This window comes from Schistocerca serialis, chromosome 5 (assembly GCF_023864345.2).
Source record: "Schistocerca serialis cubense isolate TAMUIC-IGC-003099 chromosome 5, iqSchSeri2.2, whole genome shotgun sequence".
Classification (NCBI taxonomy): domain Eukaryota; kingdom Metazoa; phylum Arthropoda; class Insecta; order Orthoptera; family Acrididae; genus Schistocerca; species Schistocerca serialis.
In genome coordinates this window covers 232,264,063-232,282,675 of record NC_064642.1, presented here as the reverse complement: position 1 = coordinate 232,282,675, position 18,613 = coordinate 232,264,063, and the positions used below count along the sequence as shown (strand labels likewise).

General features: G+C 40.5%; 1 protein-coding gene across 1 annotated transcript in view; it reads right to left on the bottom strand.

The window, feature by feature from the left end:
- Positions 1-18,613, bottom strand: part of LOC126481229 (ATP-dependent DNA helicase DDX11) — a 164,943-nt gene that overhangs the window by 38,683 nt on the left and 107,647 nt on the right. Inside the window, exons 9-10 of the mRNA XM_050104842.1 lie at positions 16,298-16,455; positions 8,270-8,402 (exon numbers count right to left, since the gene is read on the bottom strand). Coding sequence (XP_049960799.1) covers positions 8,270-8,402; positions 16,298-16,455 — 291 coding nt within the window. The remainder of the gene's footprint in view (positions 1-8,269; positions 8,403-16,297; positions 16,456-18,613) is intronic.

Here is an 18,613-nt window from a genome sequence, read left to right as displayed (position 1 = left end):
GCTATTTACAACAAAACACACTGCACATGCAAGCATCTGCCAACAGCAAAATCTGTTAAAGGCATTAGGACGAAAGACTATGCAATACTTCAAAACAACCACTTGCAATGAGCACGACATCACAACTGTTTATATTAGCTTCGTTAGAGTAGTTGCCAGAGAGCTCATGCACCTGTGCAGTTGAGTCGCGCATGAACAGTACATTTTCCCACTTCTGGCTACTTGAAGTAAGTCTGTTGGATGTATCGGCTGTAGGAAGCAGCCAGATGCTAGCCAGAAAAATTTTTGTGGCACACAGTGTTTACATTTAGTGATTTTGCTGTTTCCTCTTTGATTAGAGCTCTCAAGTCAAATGAAAGCAAAACGGATTTCTGAGGCCGGGAGCCATCAATTGAATTAAAATATATTCACATAATTATGGAAGACTACAATACATTGAGGTTTGTTTTTATTATTATTATTTTATTTCCAGGCTTTTGACAGTGAAGCATTAATTGCCTTGCAGAACGATGAATTTATTTTCGTTGGCTTGCTAAAGAAATTTGGCTGTTATTAATCTTTTGCACTGAGGCAGTCAATTTATTTGAAACAAATTATTTCATTCCAGACTATTGGTTAGTTTCAACTGTTTGCTGGATTTCAAGTGCAAGTTTTCATCTTCTGGCACATATGGCATTATGCCATAATAAAGAACCAAACATGAGATAGTGCAGTACTGGTACTCTAATAAAATTTATATCCCGAAAACCATGTTGAAAAGCTTAACACCAGGTTGGGGCCTACTTCATTGTGATTCAGGACACACGAATGTGCACAGTAAGCAGAATTATGTATTTTATTATGGTTTACAAAATTCCGATACTCTTGGTGTATCATCTGATGCCCTGTTTCTTTTATGATGTAATGTAATATTTCTTAATGCTTTAAATGTATGAACATACAGGCTTCCTACGTCATCGTAGCTGCGCACACACAGTAATGACTGTTTTCTGGTGGTCAATGGCAATTGCTGAAATGAACCTGTTTCTAATAGCTGCGGGAAAATATTGCAAATGGTGGTTTGAAATGCGTCACTTTCAGTGTAAATTACCTTTTACACAAGATGAATTATGTTGCATCTGAGAATGTGCAATGAATTTCTTAAATCACATTGTGTTGACTCTCATTTAAAACTTAACCATTTGAGGACCCATTTGAGGAGCAGCCACTTAGAACAACTTCAAGCCAAGAAGACCAGACATTTATGTCATTATTTAAAAGTTTTTCTGGCATATTTGTGTGATGTATCTTAAAGTGTAAAAAAAGACCAATTTGTAAGTGAAAGTTAAGCTTTTCTGGTAGCTTATTGACCCCCAAGACCTGTATTATATGTGAAAGCGTAGCTTTTCTTGTAGCCACACTTGTATATTAATTTAAACCATTAACTTTTCCTATTTGTGTGTTTGTGAACAGTCCAGGCCTACCTTTGTGATGTACCTGCCATGGCCTGCTTTTCTCATAGGCCTTGTTCTATACTCTGAATATCTGCTTTCATTGGCTGGCGAGATCACGTGACATAAACTATGACTGACTGACAAAAGCGCATCGCAATCTCGATTTCAACACTTTGGAAAGTAACGTGCTGTGTTTGGTGGCATTCGAATTTATACTTTTGTAATATTAAAATACACAGCATACTTGTTGCTGCACATAAAATATTTTTCTTTTTTTCTTTTTCGCTCGCGGTTGTTTACTGATGTGCCGGAAAGTTTAAGCTGGTGCATAAAACCTTAACCCTTCAAAAGAGTAGTAAGTTTTACAATTCCGAGGGAAAATATACTGTCACTTAACACTTAAAAAGTGTATTTTCATCCAGGAGAAAGTGTATTTTAACCGGGAAATCCGGGTAAAATCCGGGAATTTTTTTTTCCTTGTCTGCTTATACACACTGGTATGGTAGAGGGGTGCAGTTGTGAGGCTGGGTGGGGGGTCAGAAAAGGAGACAAACAGAACAGGAGAATAAGGAGACTGTGGGTTCGGGCGAGACAGAAGGCTGTGTAGTACTGGAGTGGGAGCAGAGAAGGGTAGGGGGTGCAGGACAGGGACTAATGAAGCTTGAGGCCTCCCCCACATCCTCTCATAGCTGACAAAGCCTGCCTCACAAACCTACTACATTTACCACACCCTCAGTAACTCCCTCCCACCGCAATACAGAATACAGAACTCAGAACCTAAACAGACCCCAAACACAGTCATGAAACTTTCCTCTAAAAGCCTTAGTCTCTCTCTCTCTCTCTCTCTCTCTCTCTCTCTCTCTCTCCCCCCCCCCCCCCCCCCTCTCTCTTTGACAGAGGGCTTACCTTTTGTCCCACACCCAGATTCAGTCCGGCTGTGCTGCTTCTCTCTGTCTCCTGATCCCTAAAGTGAAAACACTTTTATGCCACCAACCCTAAAAATAAGACTCAACCCACAACCAATGGTGAGCTGTACCTGGCTCAGTTCACTCCTCCACCCAACCATGATCCATCCACTGCCTCAAAATCTCTCCTTGTTAACATCGCAGAATTTCTTAACCTCAAACCTTGCCTCACCATAATTCCTCAAATCCCTCAACATGGAAACTAGCTTTATATCTGCAGAAAGAACCACAATCCACCACCTAAAAACTGATCCTGACCTTATAATCATACTTGCATACAAAGGCTCCACCACAGTGGTCTTGAATCACAAGGATTACCTGGCAAAAGGACTCCAGTCCAACAGGATCTCCAGTCTCTCCTCAGATCCTTAGGCCCATCCCAGAACCTCTCACTTGAGTGAATCTCATTCCTTATCCCTGCCAATCCCCACACTCTGCCTTCTACATGCTTTTTAAGTCCATAAACCCAACCACCCAGGACACCCCATTGTAGCCAGTTACTGTGATCCCACTGAGACTCACTCTGCTGCCATAGACTAACACCTTCAGCCCATTATCTGTAACCTACCCTTCTACAGGGTGTTTCAAAAATGACCGGTATATTTGAAACGACAATAAAAACTAAACGAGCAGCGATAGAAATACACCGTTTGTTGCAATATACTTGGGACAACAGTACATTTTCAGGCAGACAAACTTTGGAAATTACAGTAGTTACAATTTTCAACAACAGATGGCGCTGCGGTCTGGGAAACTCTATAGTACGATATTTTCCATGTATCCACCATGCATAGCAATAATATGGCGTAGTCTCTGAATGAAATTACCCGAAACCTTTGACAACGTGTCTGGCGGAATGGCTTCACATGCAGATGAGATGTACTGCTTCAGCTGTTCAATTGTTTCTGGATTCTGGCAGTACACCTGGTCTTTCAAGTGTCCCCACAAAAAGAAGTCACAGGGGTTCACGTCTGGCGAATAGGGAGGCCAATCCACGCCGCCTCCTGTATGTTTCGGATAGCCCAAAGCAATCACACGATCATCGAAATATTCATTCAGGAAATTAAAGACGTCGGCCGTGCGATGTGGCCGGGCACCATCTTGCATAAACCACGAGGTGTTCGCAGTGTCGTCTAAGGCAGTTTGTACCACCACAAATTCATGAAGAATGTCCAGATAGCGTAATGCAGTAATCGTTTCGGATCTGAAAAATGGGCCAATGATTCCTTTGGAAGAAATGGCGGCCCAGACCAGTACTTTTTGAGGATGCAGGGACGATGGGACTGCAACATGGGGCTTTTCGGTTCCCCATATGCGCCAGTTCTGTTTATTGACGAAGCCGTCCAGGTAAAAATAAGCTTCGTCAGTAAACCAAATGCTGCCCACATGCATATCGCCGTCATCAATCCTGTGCACTATATCGTTAGCGAATGTCTCTCGTGCAGCAATGGTAGTGGTGCTGAGGGGTTGCCGCGTTTGAATTTTGTATGGATAGAGGTGTAAACTCTGGCCCATGAGACGATACGTGGACGTTGACGTCATTTGGACCGCAGCTGCAACACGGCGAACGGAAACCCGAGGCCGCTGTTGGATCACCTGCTGCACTAGCTGCGCGTTGCCCTCTGTGGTTGCCGTACGCGGTCGCCCTACCTTTCCAGCACGTTCATCCGTCACGTTCCCAGTCCGTTGAAATTTTTCAAACAGATCCTTTATTGTATCGCTTTTCGGTCCTTTGGTTACATTAAACCCCCGTTGAAAACTTCGTCTTGTTGCAACAACACTGTGTTCTAGGCGGTGGAATTCCAACACCAGAAAAATTCTCTGTTCTAAGGAATAAACCATGTTGTCTACAGCACACTTGCATGTTGTGAACAGCACATGCTTACAGCAGAAAGACGACGTAAAGAATGGCGCACCCACAGACTGCGTTGTCTTCTATATCTTTCACATCACTTGCAGCGCCATCTGTTGTTGAAAATTGTAACTACTGTAATTTCGAAAGTTTGTCCGCCTGAAAATGTACTGTTGTCCCAAGCATATTGCAACAAACGGTGTATTTCTATCGCTGCTCGTTCAGTTTTTATTGCCGTTTCAAATATACCGGTCATTTTTGAAACACCCTGTATATATAACACACCAACCATTTTCCCTTTCTCCACAGTACCCGTTTCTTTACTATACGGCACCCTGCTCATCGCTATTGATGCCGTCTCCCTTTACACTAATATCCCTAAAGCCCAAGGCCTTGTCACTATTGAGCACTACCTTTCGCAATGCCTGACTGATTTCACACCTAAAACCTTCTCCCTGGTCACCATGACCAAATATATCCTCACCCACAATTACTTCACCTCTGAAGGCATCTCCTACAAACAAATCCGTCATACAACAATGGGCATCCACATGGCACCATCCTATGCCAACCTGTTCATGCGCCATACATTGATGATGTCTTTGTGATCTGGATCAATAGAAAGGACACCCTATCCACATTCCTCCAGAACCTCAACACATTCTCTGCCATTTGCTTCGCCTGGTCCTCCTCAACCCAACAAGCCACTTTCCCCAGTGTTGACCTCCACCTCAGAGATGGCCACATCAGTACTTCTCTGACTGTATAAACCTACCAACCACCAGCAATACCTCCACTTCGATAGTTGCCACCCATTCCATACCAAGAAGTCCCTTCCATATAGGCTAGCCACCCATAGCTATTGCATCTGTAGTGACGAGCAATCCCTCTCCAAATATACCAAGGGCCTCACAGAGGCCTTCACAGACAGAAATAACCCTCTCAATATTGTAAGGACAGATCTCCTGGGCATTGTCTCTCCAGTAACCCACAACCTCCCAGAGTCCCACTGTCCAGCCACAAAGGAGCTTTCCACCCATGGCTCAGTACCATCAAGGACTGGAGGAACTAAATCACATTCTCCACCATTTGATTACTACTCATCATACCCCTTCCACAAAGGCATTCCGGTTCCCACTGAATTTACGCAAGATCCTCGTCCATCCCTTCTTCACCCTACTCCCATCCCATTGCCTCATGGCTCATATTGCTATAATAGACCTAGATGCTAGATGCATCCCGTACATCCTACCAACCATCACCTACTCCAGTCGGGTCACAAGCACCATCTGTTCAATCCAAGGCAGGGTTACCTGTGAAAGCCATCTCATGATACACAAGCTAAGCAGCAACCATGTGCCACACACTACGTCGGCATGACAACCAACAAGCTGTCCGTCCACATGAATGGCCACTGATAAACTGGAACCAAGACAGCTAGACCACGCAGTTGCTGAACATGCTGCCCAACATTCTTCACTTCAATGACCACTTTGGAGCCTACACCATCTGAATCCTTCCTACCAACACCAGCTTTCCTGAAATGCGCAGGTGGAATCTCTCCTTGCTATATATATGTTCCTGTAACATCCCCCCCCCCCCCCTCCCCCCGGCCTCAAGCTCAGTTAGTCCTTGTCCTTCACCTTTCCCTATCCCATTAATGCATCCAATCTCCTTTTTCCCCTCCTCTACTGGCCTCTTTTTCCACGCTCTCCCCCAACCCAACCCCCCAACCCCCCCCCCCCCCCCCCCCCACCGCACCTAGGTATCCCACCCTGTCCCTGAATTGCTTCCACAAGCAGCACTTTACTGTCCTCCACCCCTACCCCGCTATCCAACCCTATCCCTGCCCTATGCCTCCTCTGTACCCCCACCACCCAGATTGCTTCTCTTATCATGCGCAGTTGCTCACAGTATGGCCTCACTGACCAGAGACGTGTGAGTTGTGCTTGTGTTAATGTGTGTGTGTTCTCTACTGTAGAATAAAGCCTTTGGTTGAATGCTCACATGTGCAGCAGTCTTTTTGTTGTGCCTGTCTGCGACTCAACATCTCTTCTATATGACAAGTAGCAATCCATTTTTTTCATAATATTAAAATTACTTGGAAGTTGATGTGTCATTTGCCACTACAGTGTTAACACATTGGCTGCCGGCTAACACTCAACTGTAGGCAACACACAAACACCACAGGTCACAAATGCTGCTAATGTGTAATGGACAGCAATGTTGGAAGCGGCCGCCGCGAGGTATGACAGAAATGTGAGATGCTCTGTTGAAAGCTGATTTTAAGTGACCAATGACTGAATTGTGCAGATAACATGTTTTCCCTAAATTTAAACCTATGTCCCAACCTAATCACAACCTCATGATGTGCAATGTATCTTTGAAATCAGCAGTAAAAAATATGCAGCAGAACCAAAATCACAATCACTTTGTTCACGGCAATTAAAGCTAAACTCTACAAGCAAATTCAAGACAGACACATTTCAGTTTCAGTGCTAAACTGTAATTTCTTGATGTCCCTGGTTACCTGAAACTATCCTCACACTGGCTACATGAGCTGCCACTTTATCAACTGATGAGCAATTCTGGTTGGCACTTGGCTGCAGATTATAAGTGACACAGGCAGATTCCAAATGAAAACAAAGTGTTAGGAAGAAAAATAAGAGCAAATAAAAGAGGCAATACTATGATGAAAACAATGCAGCAAAGTATTAGAAATTAAAAAAAAAAAAAAAAAAAAAAAAACCATTTATACCAATTAATTGATTAAAAATTATACAGTCTTTTGATTAGATTTAGAAACAAAAACAATTTCAGTACATTTGATGAGATTTGAATGTATGACCTTCTGCACACCAAGTTTATACACTAACCATTGCACTTTGCCACTACACTGCATAAGGTAGTTGTATTTATGACTCGAAAGATGAATTGCGATCTTCTACAATTTGGCTTCACGCAATGCTGTGCGAACCTTCCCAATATAAGCCAATCTCTGTGATCATTATAACCGTTTAAGTGACACTGAATCGTGTCTGCAGAAGGATCCAGTAGTGTGTGTGTGTGTGTGTGTGTGTGTGTGTGTGTGTGTGTGTGTGTGTGAGGGGGGGGAGGTGGGGGGAGCATCATTGATGGACGGTTTCAGGTGTACATGTACATATGATCATCACACTTTATTACCAGATAACAAAGAAAAAATACTGAAGCATGAGAATATAATTATACTCCCTCAGGTAATCCATAATACATGGGAAGAAGTTAGGTTAATAAGCTGATATATTATTCTGCCCACCTATTGTGTAAGCCTTTCTTTAACTTGAGCTTATGACAATGTCGTTCTTCCCTTCATTATCTGTTCCAATTTATTGCATCTTTCAACTCAAAATACTTTAAATATCACCTACCTGAAGTTTCTGTGGGGCCAAACTACAAGAGAACTACATTAAGATATTACAGATGTCCATGTTTGCTGAATATAAGCATTTACAATGTGCTCTGTTTCAACTACATGCTCATTTATTTGTAATGCTGCCAGTCACACATTTATGATCATCTAAGATAAAAATGTCAAACTTTATATATTTGGGTGTTTCTTGTACATTTTTTTTCACTCAGATTTCTATGTGATTTGCTGCCTTTTTCCTTCACCACCTTGCTTCATCCAAACCTGTCTCAAATTTATGCTTTGTTCTGCCAAAGAAACCTCTATTACCATTTAAGGTTCTTCACATTTTTGTAAGTTCCTGTATTCTATGAATAGTGTCTGTTTTTGTAAATAATGCTGACACAAAAAATTAACAAAGAAATAAGTCACTTAAAGGCATTGTACTGACTAGTTACATAACATATTTTCAAATGAATAGTTTCCAAATGACTGCATTGTTCACATGTTATACTGAACCTGTTGCTACATGCATTCATATATTTATTTTGTAATTTCTTTTCCTTACATAACAGTTGTAAACAGCGCCGTTCCAATATTCTCGACAAATACTTATGAAACTGTACTACTGTACCTGCTGCAACTTTTCCTTTAATTCCATTTTTGGAACTGGCATGGACCATTTCACTTAGAAGAGCTTTCAGACCACCTTTTTTCTCTGGGTGTATTTTCACAGTTGATTCATAAAGCTCTCCATAACGCCGAATCTGAAGTATCCAAAGTCATATGTAAATTTTCTTGTGGTGTTGTAAAAATTATAAAGATAAATCACATTTAAGGAAAAGTTGTCAAGATTGCATGAGAAACAACACCCAGTTGCCAGTTGCAGTCTCAAATGAGCTGGCAATACTGACACTAAAATGACTCAGATTTTGAACTGTTGCGAAATACCAGATTAGAAGCTGGTGTTTATCTCTGTAATTCAAACATTTAATGAACTGTGCAAACATGTCTGTGATTAGAGAAATAATTGATGATAATACAAGTTGTGGCATGGAGAGACAGGAATGATAAAGGTTAAAAAGAAAATAAAACATACTTTTACACCAGGGTAATGAAAAGTCCTAGGTTGAATACAAATAATGAGAGGTGAAAGGGTGATCAGTTATATATATTTGAAGCACTGAGCAGTTATTAGGCTCACAAACAAGAATGAGAACCTTTTTCACCTTTTGAACACTGTCCTACAGAGTGAGCTAACTACTGACCACTCAACATGTCATATTTTTGGAGATGTTTTGACTCATTCCACATCCTTGTGTTTACACCTGCTTAGTGATCTATTGAAAATGTATCAAAAACAAAAATAAAGAATAATAAAAATATGCTCCATGATTTTCAGATGAATACAGCTGAAAAAGGTTTCTTGTATACCTAACTATTGGAAGCCTTCATCTAATTTGACCAGTCAATATCTATACAGATCATTTTATATACTGCTGCAGGGTTTTCATATGCTATTACTAGCGTACATGTTTCTCAAATAATGGTTGTTGTTGTTGCTGTTGTTTTGGCCATCAACCGTAAGTTTGGTTAGATTCACTTTTCCACTCCTGTTGCTCGAAAGCTACCATCACTTCAGAATGACATGTAATTCATTTTAATTATTGATAAAATTATTTAATTGGATAAATAAAAAATCTACTCACCACGCGGTGGCAGAACACACACACATAAAAGACTATTGTGATACACAAGCTTTTGGAGGCAGTGGCTCCTTCTTCAGGCAGAAGGGTTGAAGGGGAAGGAAGAAGGGTGAAGAAAAAGGATTGGAGAGGTCTAGGAAAAGAGGTAGATTTTGGGAAAGTCGCTCAGAACTGTGAGTCAGGGGAGACTTGCCGTACAGGATGAGAAGGAAAGACTGATTGTTGGGGACTGCATTGGATGACACCTGAAGTTTGAAAATCCGTCCGATGCAGTCCCCAACAATCAGTCTTTCCTTCTCATCCTGTACGGTAAGTCTCCCCTGACCCATGGTTCTGAGTGACTTTCCCAAAATCTACCTCTTTTCCTAGACCTCTCCAGTCCTTTTTCTTCACCCTTCTTCCTTTCCTTTCAATGCTTCTGCCTGAAGAAGGAGACACTGTCTCCAAAAACTTGCCAACAACAACAGTCTTTTATGTGTGTGTGTTCCGCCCCCACTTGGTGAGTAGATTTTTTATCTATCCAATTAAATAATGTAATTCATTTTTTAATGTGTGGTAAGCATTCTCTCCCTGTCTCTTCCTTTCTTTCATTACGTTAGATATTAGACTTTTTCTCACTGACTTGTTGCCAAGTGTCCTGATCAAGTCATCTAATCTACAATAGCCTCCTGTAACACCTACTGTCAATGTTTTGCACCCACACACAACACATAATTTACTGCAGAATAACGTCACATACATGGGCAAATAACTAATTACAGTGGCTTTTACACATTCAGACATTTGATTTAATGAATGTGAAACCATACAAGACATTCATGCTGATAAAATGAAAGTTATCGATTTTACGAGTTACCAGCTTACCATTACTGAAGTAATGACTCATTTCATGACTGGTAGCTTTGACTTACATGATCCTACAAAACCTAATGGATTAAATTAAGCGTGTGGCAAAAATATTGACATGATTTTGAAGAAACGGACATATGGATTTTGATGCTGGTTTTATGTCATTTGGTATTAGCTCATGACACCCAGATATCTATCTGGATTTATTTTTCGCTTACTCGCCACAGTAAAACTTACAAAGACAAATGAGGTGAATACAGTCTGACCTCCATTGACCATTAGTTTTCTAATCATACTGCCCTTAGTGGTTTCACTTTGATCCATGAATAGCTTTAAGACGTGGAGCCACACAGAAGAAGAAGAAGAAGAAGAAGAAACCCTATAGGGTAAATTAAAAAATAACTTGTGCATTATTAAAGACAAAACAAAATTGTGGCTTGAGTGTCGTTATCCTCAAAACTGTGGTGAGAAAAGTGAAAATGCATCTTAAATCAGGTCAAACATTCCAAATCAGCAAAAAAATTCAGGATACAATGTATGTCTGATAGCTTCTGTCTTTATACACTATGTTATCAAAAGTATCTGGACAACCTCAAAAGCATATGTTTTTCGTATTAGGTGCATTGTGCTGCCAACTATTGCCAGGCACTCCATGTCAGCGACCTCAGTAGTCATTAGACATTTTGAGAGAGCAGAACTGGGTGCTCTGCAGAACTCATGGACTTTGAACGTGGTCAGGTGATTGGGTGTCACTTGTGCCATAAGCCTGTACGCTAGATTTCCACACTCCTAAACATCCCCTAGATCCACTGTTACAGAAGTGACAGTGAAGTGGTAATGTGATGGGACAGTACAACACAAAAGCATACAAGCTGACCTCGTCTGTTGACTGACAGAGACTGCCGACAGTTGAAGAGGGTCGTAATGTGTAATAGGCAGACATTTACCCAGACCATCAAACAGTAATTCCAAACTGCAACAGGTTCCGCTGCAAATACTATGACAGTTAGGCTCATGGTGAAAAAACTTTGATTTCCTGGTCGAGCGGCTGGTCATAAGCCACACACCACGCCGGTAAATGCCAAACGATGTCTTGCTTGCTGTAAGGAGGATAAATACTGGACGATTGAACAGTGGAAAAACATTGTATGGAGTGACGAATCACAGTATACAATGTGGCGATCCAATGGCAGGATGTGGGTATGGCGAATGCCCTGTGAATGTCAACTGCTAGCATGTGTAGTGCCAACAGTGAAATTCAGAGGCACTGGTGTTATGGTGGGGTCATGTTTTTTATGAAGGGGGCTTGCACCCCTTGTTGTTTTGCATGGGACCATCACGTCAAAGGCCTGCATTGATGTTTTAAGTGCTTTCTGGCTTCCTACTGTTGAAGAGCAACTTGAGGATGGCAATTGCATCTTTCAACATGATCAAGCACCTGTTCATAATGTAGGGCTTGTGGCATAGTGCACGACAGTAACATCCCTGTAATGGACTGGCCTGCACAGAGTCCTGACCTGAATCCTATTGAATACCTCTGGGATGTTTTGGAACACTGACTTCATACCAGGCCTCACTGACCAACATCGATACTTCTCTGTGCAGCACTCCGTGAAGAATGGGTTGCCATTCCCCAACAAACCTTCCAGCACCTGATTGTATGCCTGTGAGAGTGGAAGCTGTCATCAAGGTTAAGGGTGGGCCAACACCATATTGAATTCCAGCATTACCGATGGAGGGCGCCACAAAATTATAAGTCATGCTCAGCCACATGTCTGGATACTTTTGGTCACATAGTGTATGTGCAATAGAGAGCTATGGACACTTTTTTAAAAAAAAAAAAACAAAAAAAAAACACAATGAAATAAAAGATCCAAGCAACACAGTGAGATCAAAAGCAGTCAACAATATTGGACATTACAAGAAAATAAATTCTACAAAGTAAAACAAATAGGAAAACCAAGAGAGTCTTACAGACAGGCAGTAGACACAGGAGGGTACTGTTGGAGCAAGTGTAGAGCTCCTTGGTGACAGATGACAGGTAACTATTATTTTTTTAAGGCAAGTGCTCAATAATGTGACCAGTGATGTGTTTTAATTATTGTGGATCCAAGAAATAATTTGGACAACAACTTGAAATATGGAGTTGAGGATGGCTTCAGGCACACCACTGGATAGTCTCATCACGTTCACTCTTTTGACCTAGATCGACACACTCAACATCCCATTTTCACACTTAGGATGGCTGGTCAAAAACTTCTGGAGGAAACAAGTTCTTCTATGCTATATTTCTAGACCTGCAGGAAGCAACAGACAGAGTTCAAGGACTTGTCTCTGGAAGTCCATATAGGAATGCGACAGTTAGCAAAGCTATATGTTGAGCCACCAGGATCCCCTATGCAATCTTCAAGAACTAGATGAGATTAATTATAATAGTCTGGATAACGAGGCATGTTTATTAAAAGGTGACCGGTTTCGAGCCTGTGATGATTGAAACCGGTCATCTTTTAGTAAACCTCTAGACTACTATAATTAATTTTGAAGACTGTATTTTGATCACTGATATCTCCAGTAATGTTTTCAAAAATAACTCTATGAGAACACAAAATCAGAGATCTGCTGACTTCACTACAAGCAAGACGTCCAAGCAAGACCACAGTCCCTTGCTTATGCCTTTACCACATAATGAACACATGTAGCAGCAAACCCAGAATCTACTCTGTAGGAATCAACATGGATTCCGGAAACAGCGATCATGTGAGACCCAACTCGCTTTATTTGTTCATGAGACCCAGAAAATATTAGATACAGGCTCCCAGGTAGATGCTATTTTCCTTGACTTCCGGAAGGCATTCGATACAGTTCCGCACTGTCGCCTGATAAACAAAGTAAGAGCCTACGGAATATCAGACCAGCTGTGTGGCTGGATTGAAGAGTTTTTAGCAAACAGAACACAGCATGTTGTTATCAATGGCGAGACATCTACAGACGTTAAAGTAACCTCTGGCATGCCACAGGGGAGTGTTATGGGACCATTGCTTTTCACAATATATATAAATGACCTAGTAGATAGTGTCGGAAGTTCCATGCGGCTTCTCGCGGATGATGCTGTAGGATACAGAGAAGTTGCAGCATTAGAAAATTGTAGCGAAATGCAGGAAGATCTGCAGCGGATAGGCACTTGGTGCAGGGAGTGGCAACTAACCCTTAACATAGACAAATGTAATGTATTGCGAATACATAGAAAGAAGGATCCTTTATTGTATGATTATATGATAGCGGAACAAACACTGGTAGCAGTTACTTCCGTAAAATATCTGGCAGTATGCGTGCGGAACGATTTGAAGTGGAATGATCATATAAAATTAATTGTTGGTAAGGCGGGTGCCAGGTTGAGATTCATTGGGAGAGTGCTTAGAAAATGTAGTCCATCAACAAAGGAGGTGGCTTACAAAACACTCGTTTGACCTATACTTGAGTATTGCTCATCAGTGTGGGATCCGTACCAGATCGGGTTGACGGAGGAGATAGAGAAGATCCAAAGAAGAGTGGCACATTTTGTCACAGGGTTATTTGGTAACCGTGATAGCGTTACGGAGATGTTTAGCAAACTCAAGTGGCAGACTCTGCAAGAGAGGTGCTCTGCATCGCGGTGTAGCTTGCTCGCCAGGTTTCGAGAGGGTGCGTTGCTGGATGAGGTATCGAATATATTGCTTCCCCCTACTTATACCTCCCGAGGAGATCACAAATGTAAAATTAGAGAGATTAGAGCGCCTACGGAGGCTTTCAGACAGTCGTTCTTCCTGCGAACCATACGCGACTGGAACAGAAAAGGGAGGTAATGACCGTGGCACGTAAAGTGCCCTCCGCCACACACTGCCAGGTGGCTTGCGGAGTATTGATGTAGGTGTAGATGTAGAATATTAAAAATCTGACTGCTGGAAATCACCAGATGTAAGCCATTCAACTGACCACTTGGCTTTTTCAGGTGACCTGGCAACATTGCCCTCTTTGATAAAAACTTCCAATGCAACATTAATGTCTGGGTGGAAGAGCTTAAGAAGAAAGGAATGAATGCATTTTGCTGGAAAAATCGAAACCATGATTACAAACAAAATGGAGAAAGAGCACATTTGAAGCAAAGGCGTAAGAACAGGTTTGTAAATTTGAGTACTTGGGCTCTATCTTCAGAGCAGATAAGAAGATGAAAGACAAAATTAGGCAAAGAGATGGGGCAACCGGCCAACTGTCTAAAGTAGTCAAATGGAACTTCCTCACAAGAGACAGATATTGAAAGAAACAAAATTAGCTGAACTATGACTGGGAATCACGGATTGTGAGTAGCTGATCAGAAAGTCTGATACATGCAGCAGAAATGAGACACCAGAAAATAAAAGTAGGCACGACAGGATCCCAAACAGAGCAATTTGGGATTTATAAATAAAGCCTCGGGAGAAGCATATCAGCTGAAATGGTTTGGACATCACCTGCCAAGGTAAATAAAGTATGTGATGGTAAAGGGAGAGATGAGGACAGCCAGGAAAGATGTGGAAGTACGTAGTAGTAGACACAATGCAGGAGTGAGCAAAGGCAGTAACTGCTGCTACAGAAAGGAAGAGATTGAGATTAGTTATACCTCCTACACCATGAGGTAGACAAGTGAAGTATCTCCCACACTTGTTTGTGCCCCACCCACCTTTGTTTGCAGTCAAATAGTTGCATTTCATGACATTAATGTGCAGATAATTGTTCTGAAGAAGCAATAAATAAAGAGCAGCTATTTAGTCTAAGTAGGACAGAAGCAAGTTTCTGTTCATTTTACATCCTTTTTACCAAAGCAATAATCTTTTTTCTAAGAACTGTATTTAGTCCAACTATAGCTTTATGCAGCTAAAACACACACAGCAGACTAATCCCAGCATACAGATGTACTCTGGTAGTTACTTTCGACCTTAAATTTACACCTTGACTCATAAGACATTCCTAAAAATTTTCTTTCCTGATAGGATTTACAGATCATGTACCACAGAATGAATGGGTGAAGCAAGAAATCAGTCACATACATGAACTCTAGAGAGCTCAGAAGACAGTTCTCATTAACAAGAGTGTTTATGGTACTTCTGCCATCCCACTGGTGAAACACTAGGGGCTCTACCATCCACTCCTTGGTCACTTTACGCTCAGAAGAAGGGATCCATGTTTCCACATTTAAGATTTAGGTTTATCAATTAGAGTGCCTGTGTCAGAAAAGATTATTTTTCATTCTGCATAGTTAATGCATTAATCTGTTTTACAATTCATCACTATGTAAAGCTAATTTCTGGATTATTAATTATACTGGTGGTCGCCAGTCTTTATTTACTCTACATAGATGCTTTAGTAGGCACAGTCCTACAGGAGGTGGTTCACCCTTGCCTTCCTTCAACCTTTGAACTGACTTGCCTGGCCTTTTGTCGTGGGTCCTACAGATTAATGTGGGTTCTGATCCATAGTACACCTTGGTATTTTTCACATTATCAAATCATTACCCCAGAGAGGAAAGAAACTAAAATGGCAGCAAAACCTTAGTACTAACAGAGGACCAAACCTCGGATCTGGCTCTTATCCACTGCGGCACACAATTTTTCATATCATAGAAATAAATATTTCCGAATTTTATTTTTCTGTCTCCCTTTAAGTGCAAATGCTTTTTAGTTTAGTCCTCAATAAATATTGGCTATAAACCTTTAAACCGCATCAAGCCTAGGCATCCTTCAAATGCAAAATAGACATTTGTTACAAGTATTTTTACAAAACAATATGAATTTAGTGCAGTACTGGTCAGTATTAACAAAAATCTTGGGATGTATTTATAAGATTTCTAGTAAGAAAGTGTTCCAAATTTCACAACAGTAAAGCTTGTCAATCATATCTATACCAACTTCTACAATTAAACAATATATCTGTGATTCAGCATCTCCACTATATGGTGAGTAGCAAGTATCCTTCTCATAATATTGCCAACTTGAAGAATAATAAGAAGCACAGGCGAAATTTGAACCCAGGCAAACCAATTTGTTTTAATCAAAATATCCTAATCAAAATGTCACAAATCAGCATGGTATTACCTTATGTGCCAGCTTACTCTTCTTGCAAAATTGCAGTAACACGTATGGATTGATATTATCAATTTCTGCAAATAACAGAAAATCTGTTAGTGTATACATCTTCTCTTCTGCAGCTCGCAAACCAGTACTGACATCAGGATGGTGACCAGGCCTACCACCTGAAAAATGGTATTAAAATTCACAAGCTGAAAATACTTTCTTACACAAGGTAGACCCTCTGGAATATCGTAAAACCATTTTCATAACCATTTCAAAGACAGAACACACTGAAAACACTGGCAAGAAATTATTCCACCAGAAAGAAAAAAATACATTGGGCAGGGTCTGATTTAGGCTGCATTCTGTGTAAGTTACATAAACAACTGACAGTACACAACACTTTCAGGTGACAAAATAGCACGTGTACAGTTACGTTAGTGGCCTATGTGGGTGACATTTGTGTTGCTTCCTGCCTTCCATTATAATGGGCAGCATTTAGATTCAAATCCGTCTGAGTATTGTCACTATACCCCACACAACAGGCAATGATGAGAAAACTTTGAGCTAGTTCTAAGCAAGAATTTGCTAAAAGATTTTTCCCAAACATTTGTATTAGTACAGCTCAACTTTTGTGGGACAAGAGGCATAAAATTTACCATAACTAATTTATGCCTAATCAATAGTGCATGGTTATGACCAAGTTAGTGGACAAACAACTACAAGTATCGCTTTTATTTATTTTCTCTCTTTTTAAATAAGAATATTAAGATCAAAGGCATTCCTGCATATGATGAAGGTTGGGTTTTATTTCTAAAACACACTCATCTTTCATTTATCTTCACTTATTTAAACTCATCTGAGGAATTTTGTTGCTGTTTGGATTTTGCAGCTGTAATAATAATAACAATAATAATAATAACACAGACTGGCTGCTGAAAGTTTGTGGCCACATAAGAAAACAGTTCTGTAAACCGTTTACTGAATAGCTGAATTTATGCAGAGCCATTACAGAGCACTTTAAGAATTTAAATAGTCATCATCACTACTGCGGATATAAATGTGCCCATTGTGGTATATTTTTCATATAGTATTCCCCTGTCACTCAATTTTCCTGTTTAAGGCCAATTTTTAAGCCGTGCTCTCAAGCAATATCATTTGTGCCTCAGTGTAAGTTATCAGTCAGCTTATAAGCTGAACTTGTAGCAGCGATTTGTTGCTCGTACATGGGACACCAAACATGTCAACCAATGATACTGTTGCTAGAAGCTGTAAAGCTGCGTAATCAGAGGTCGCATATTGTTAGTTGCTTTTGTAGTCCATCTAGGGGGTGATCTTATGTTGGGTATAAATTCCTTAGACAGACTGGTGGTGGGAAAAAGAGAGAAACTGACTAGGGACAGACTGATGGTGAGGAACAGAACCATTTACAAAACAGGCATTGTATATTATGTGACTGTACAATGTGTCAAAGGGAAGTTTCCAGAGATGAATTCATAAGTAGCCTTATGTATGAGAATGTTTCAGCTCTGTTAATGGTGGCCATACCATTAATATTCCCGTGAGACGTAAACTATAAAAGTGAACTAATCATCCACTCTATTTCATCCTGTTCCAGCTTATTTTGTCTTTAGTTGTTCTTTCTCTTTTCCTTTCACGAAAGTATGCCCAATCAGTGTGGCCATTTCTATTCTTACACCTTCTGAATCTGTCCATCACTGTGCCATGCAATTTTCTTCTTATACACACTTCTGTCTGCACATCTAGCTTGTAATATGGCTTCACCCCTTCTTTCAGTTCCAGTTATTTAATATGTCCTGCTAATAGCTGACAGCACCTAGTGATTTTTCTGACTAGAACTCCTTGTGTGATGATGGAGCATGTCCATTTGTTACGGTAACTCAATTAACTAGCAAAAAGAAACGCCATACAATGAATTCACAGAACACTATATAAGTTACTTTATCCTATCCTATAGGATGTTTCTAACATTGGCATACAATTACAGAGCCTTAACCAAATAATAATTAGAGATAGTTAACAACCTTCATATGATGAATAATGATAATTTCTTCAAAGATCATACTCTCGGTCTGGCTTTTTAATACCAACAGCGACATTTATTTTATATTATTGTAGCTGTTTCCCCACAAATTTTATACATAGTTTACCAGCGTTAATCAAATATTAAAGCTTAATTGACATTACTCTCAGCAGTCAAGTAATTTTTGTTTCATTTTACATTATTTATAATTTTACAGGCGAATGTAATGTGATATGTTGTAAGCTTCCACATCCACTTCAAGCTAAAGTCTGTGGACATTAGATGTCTCAAGTTTA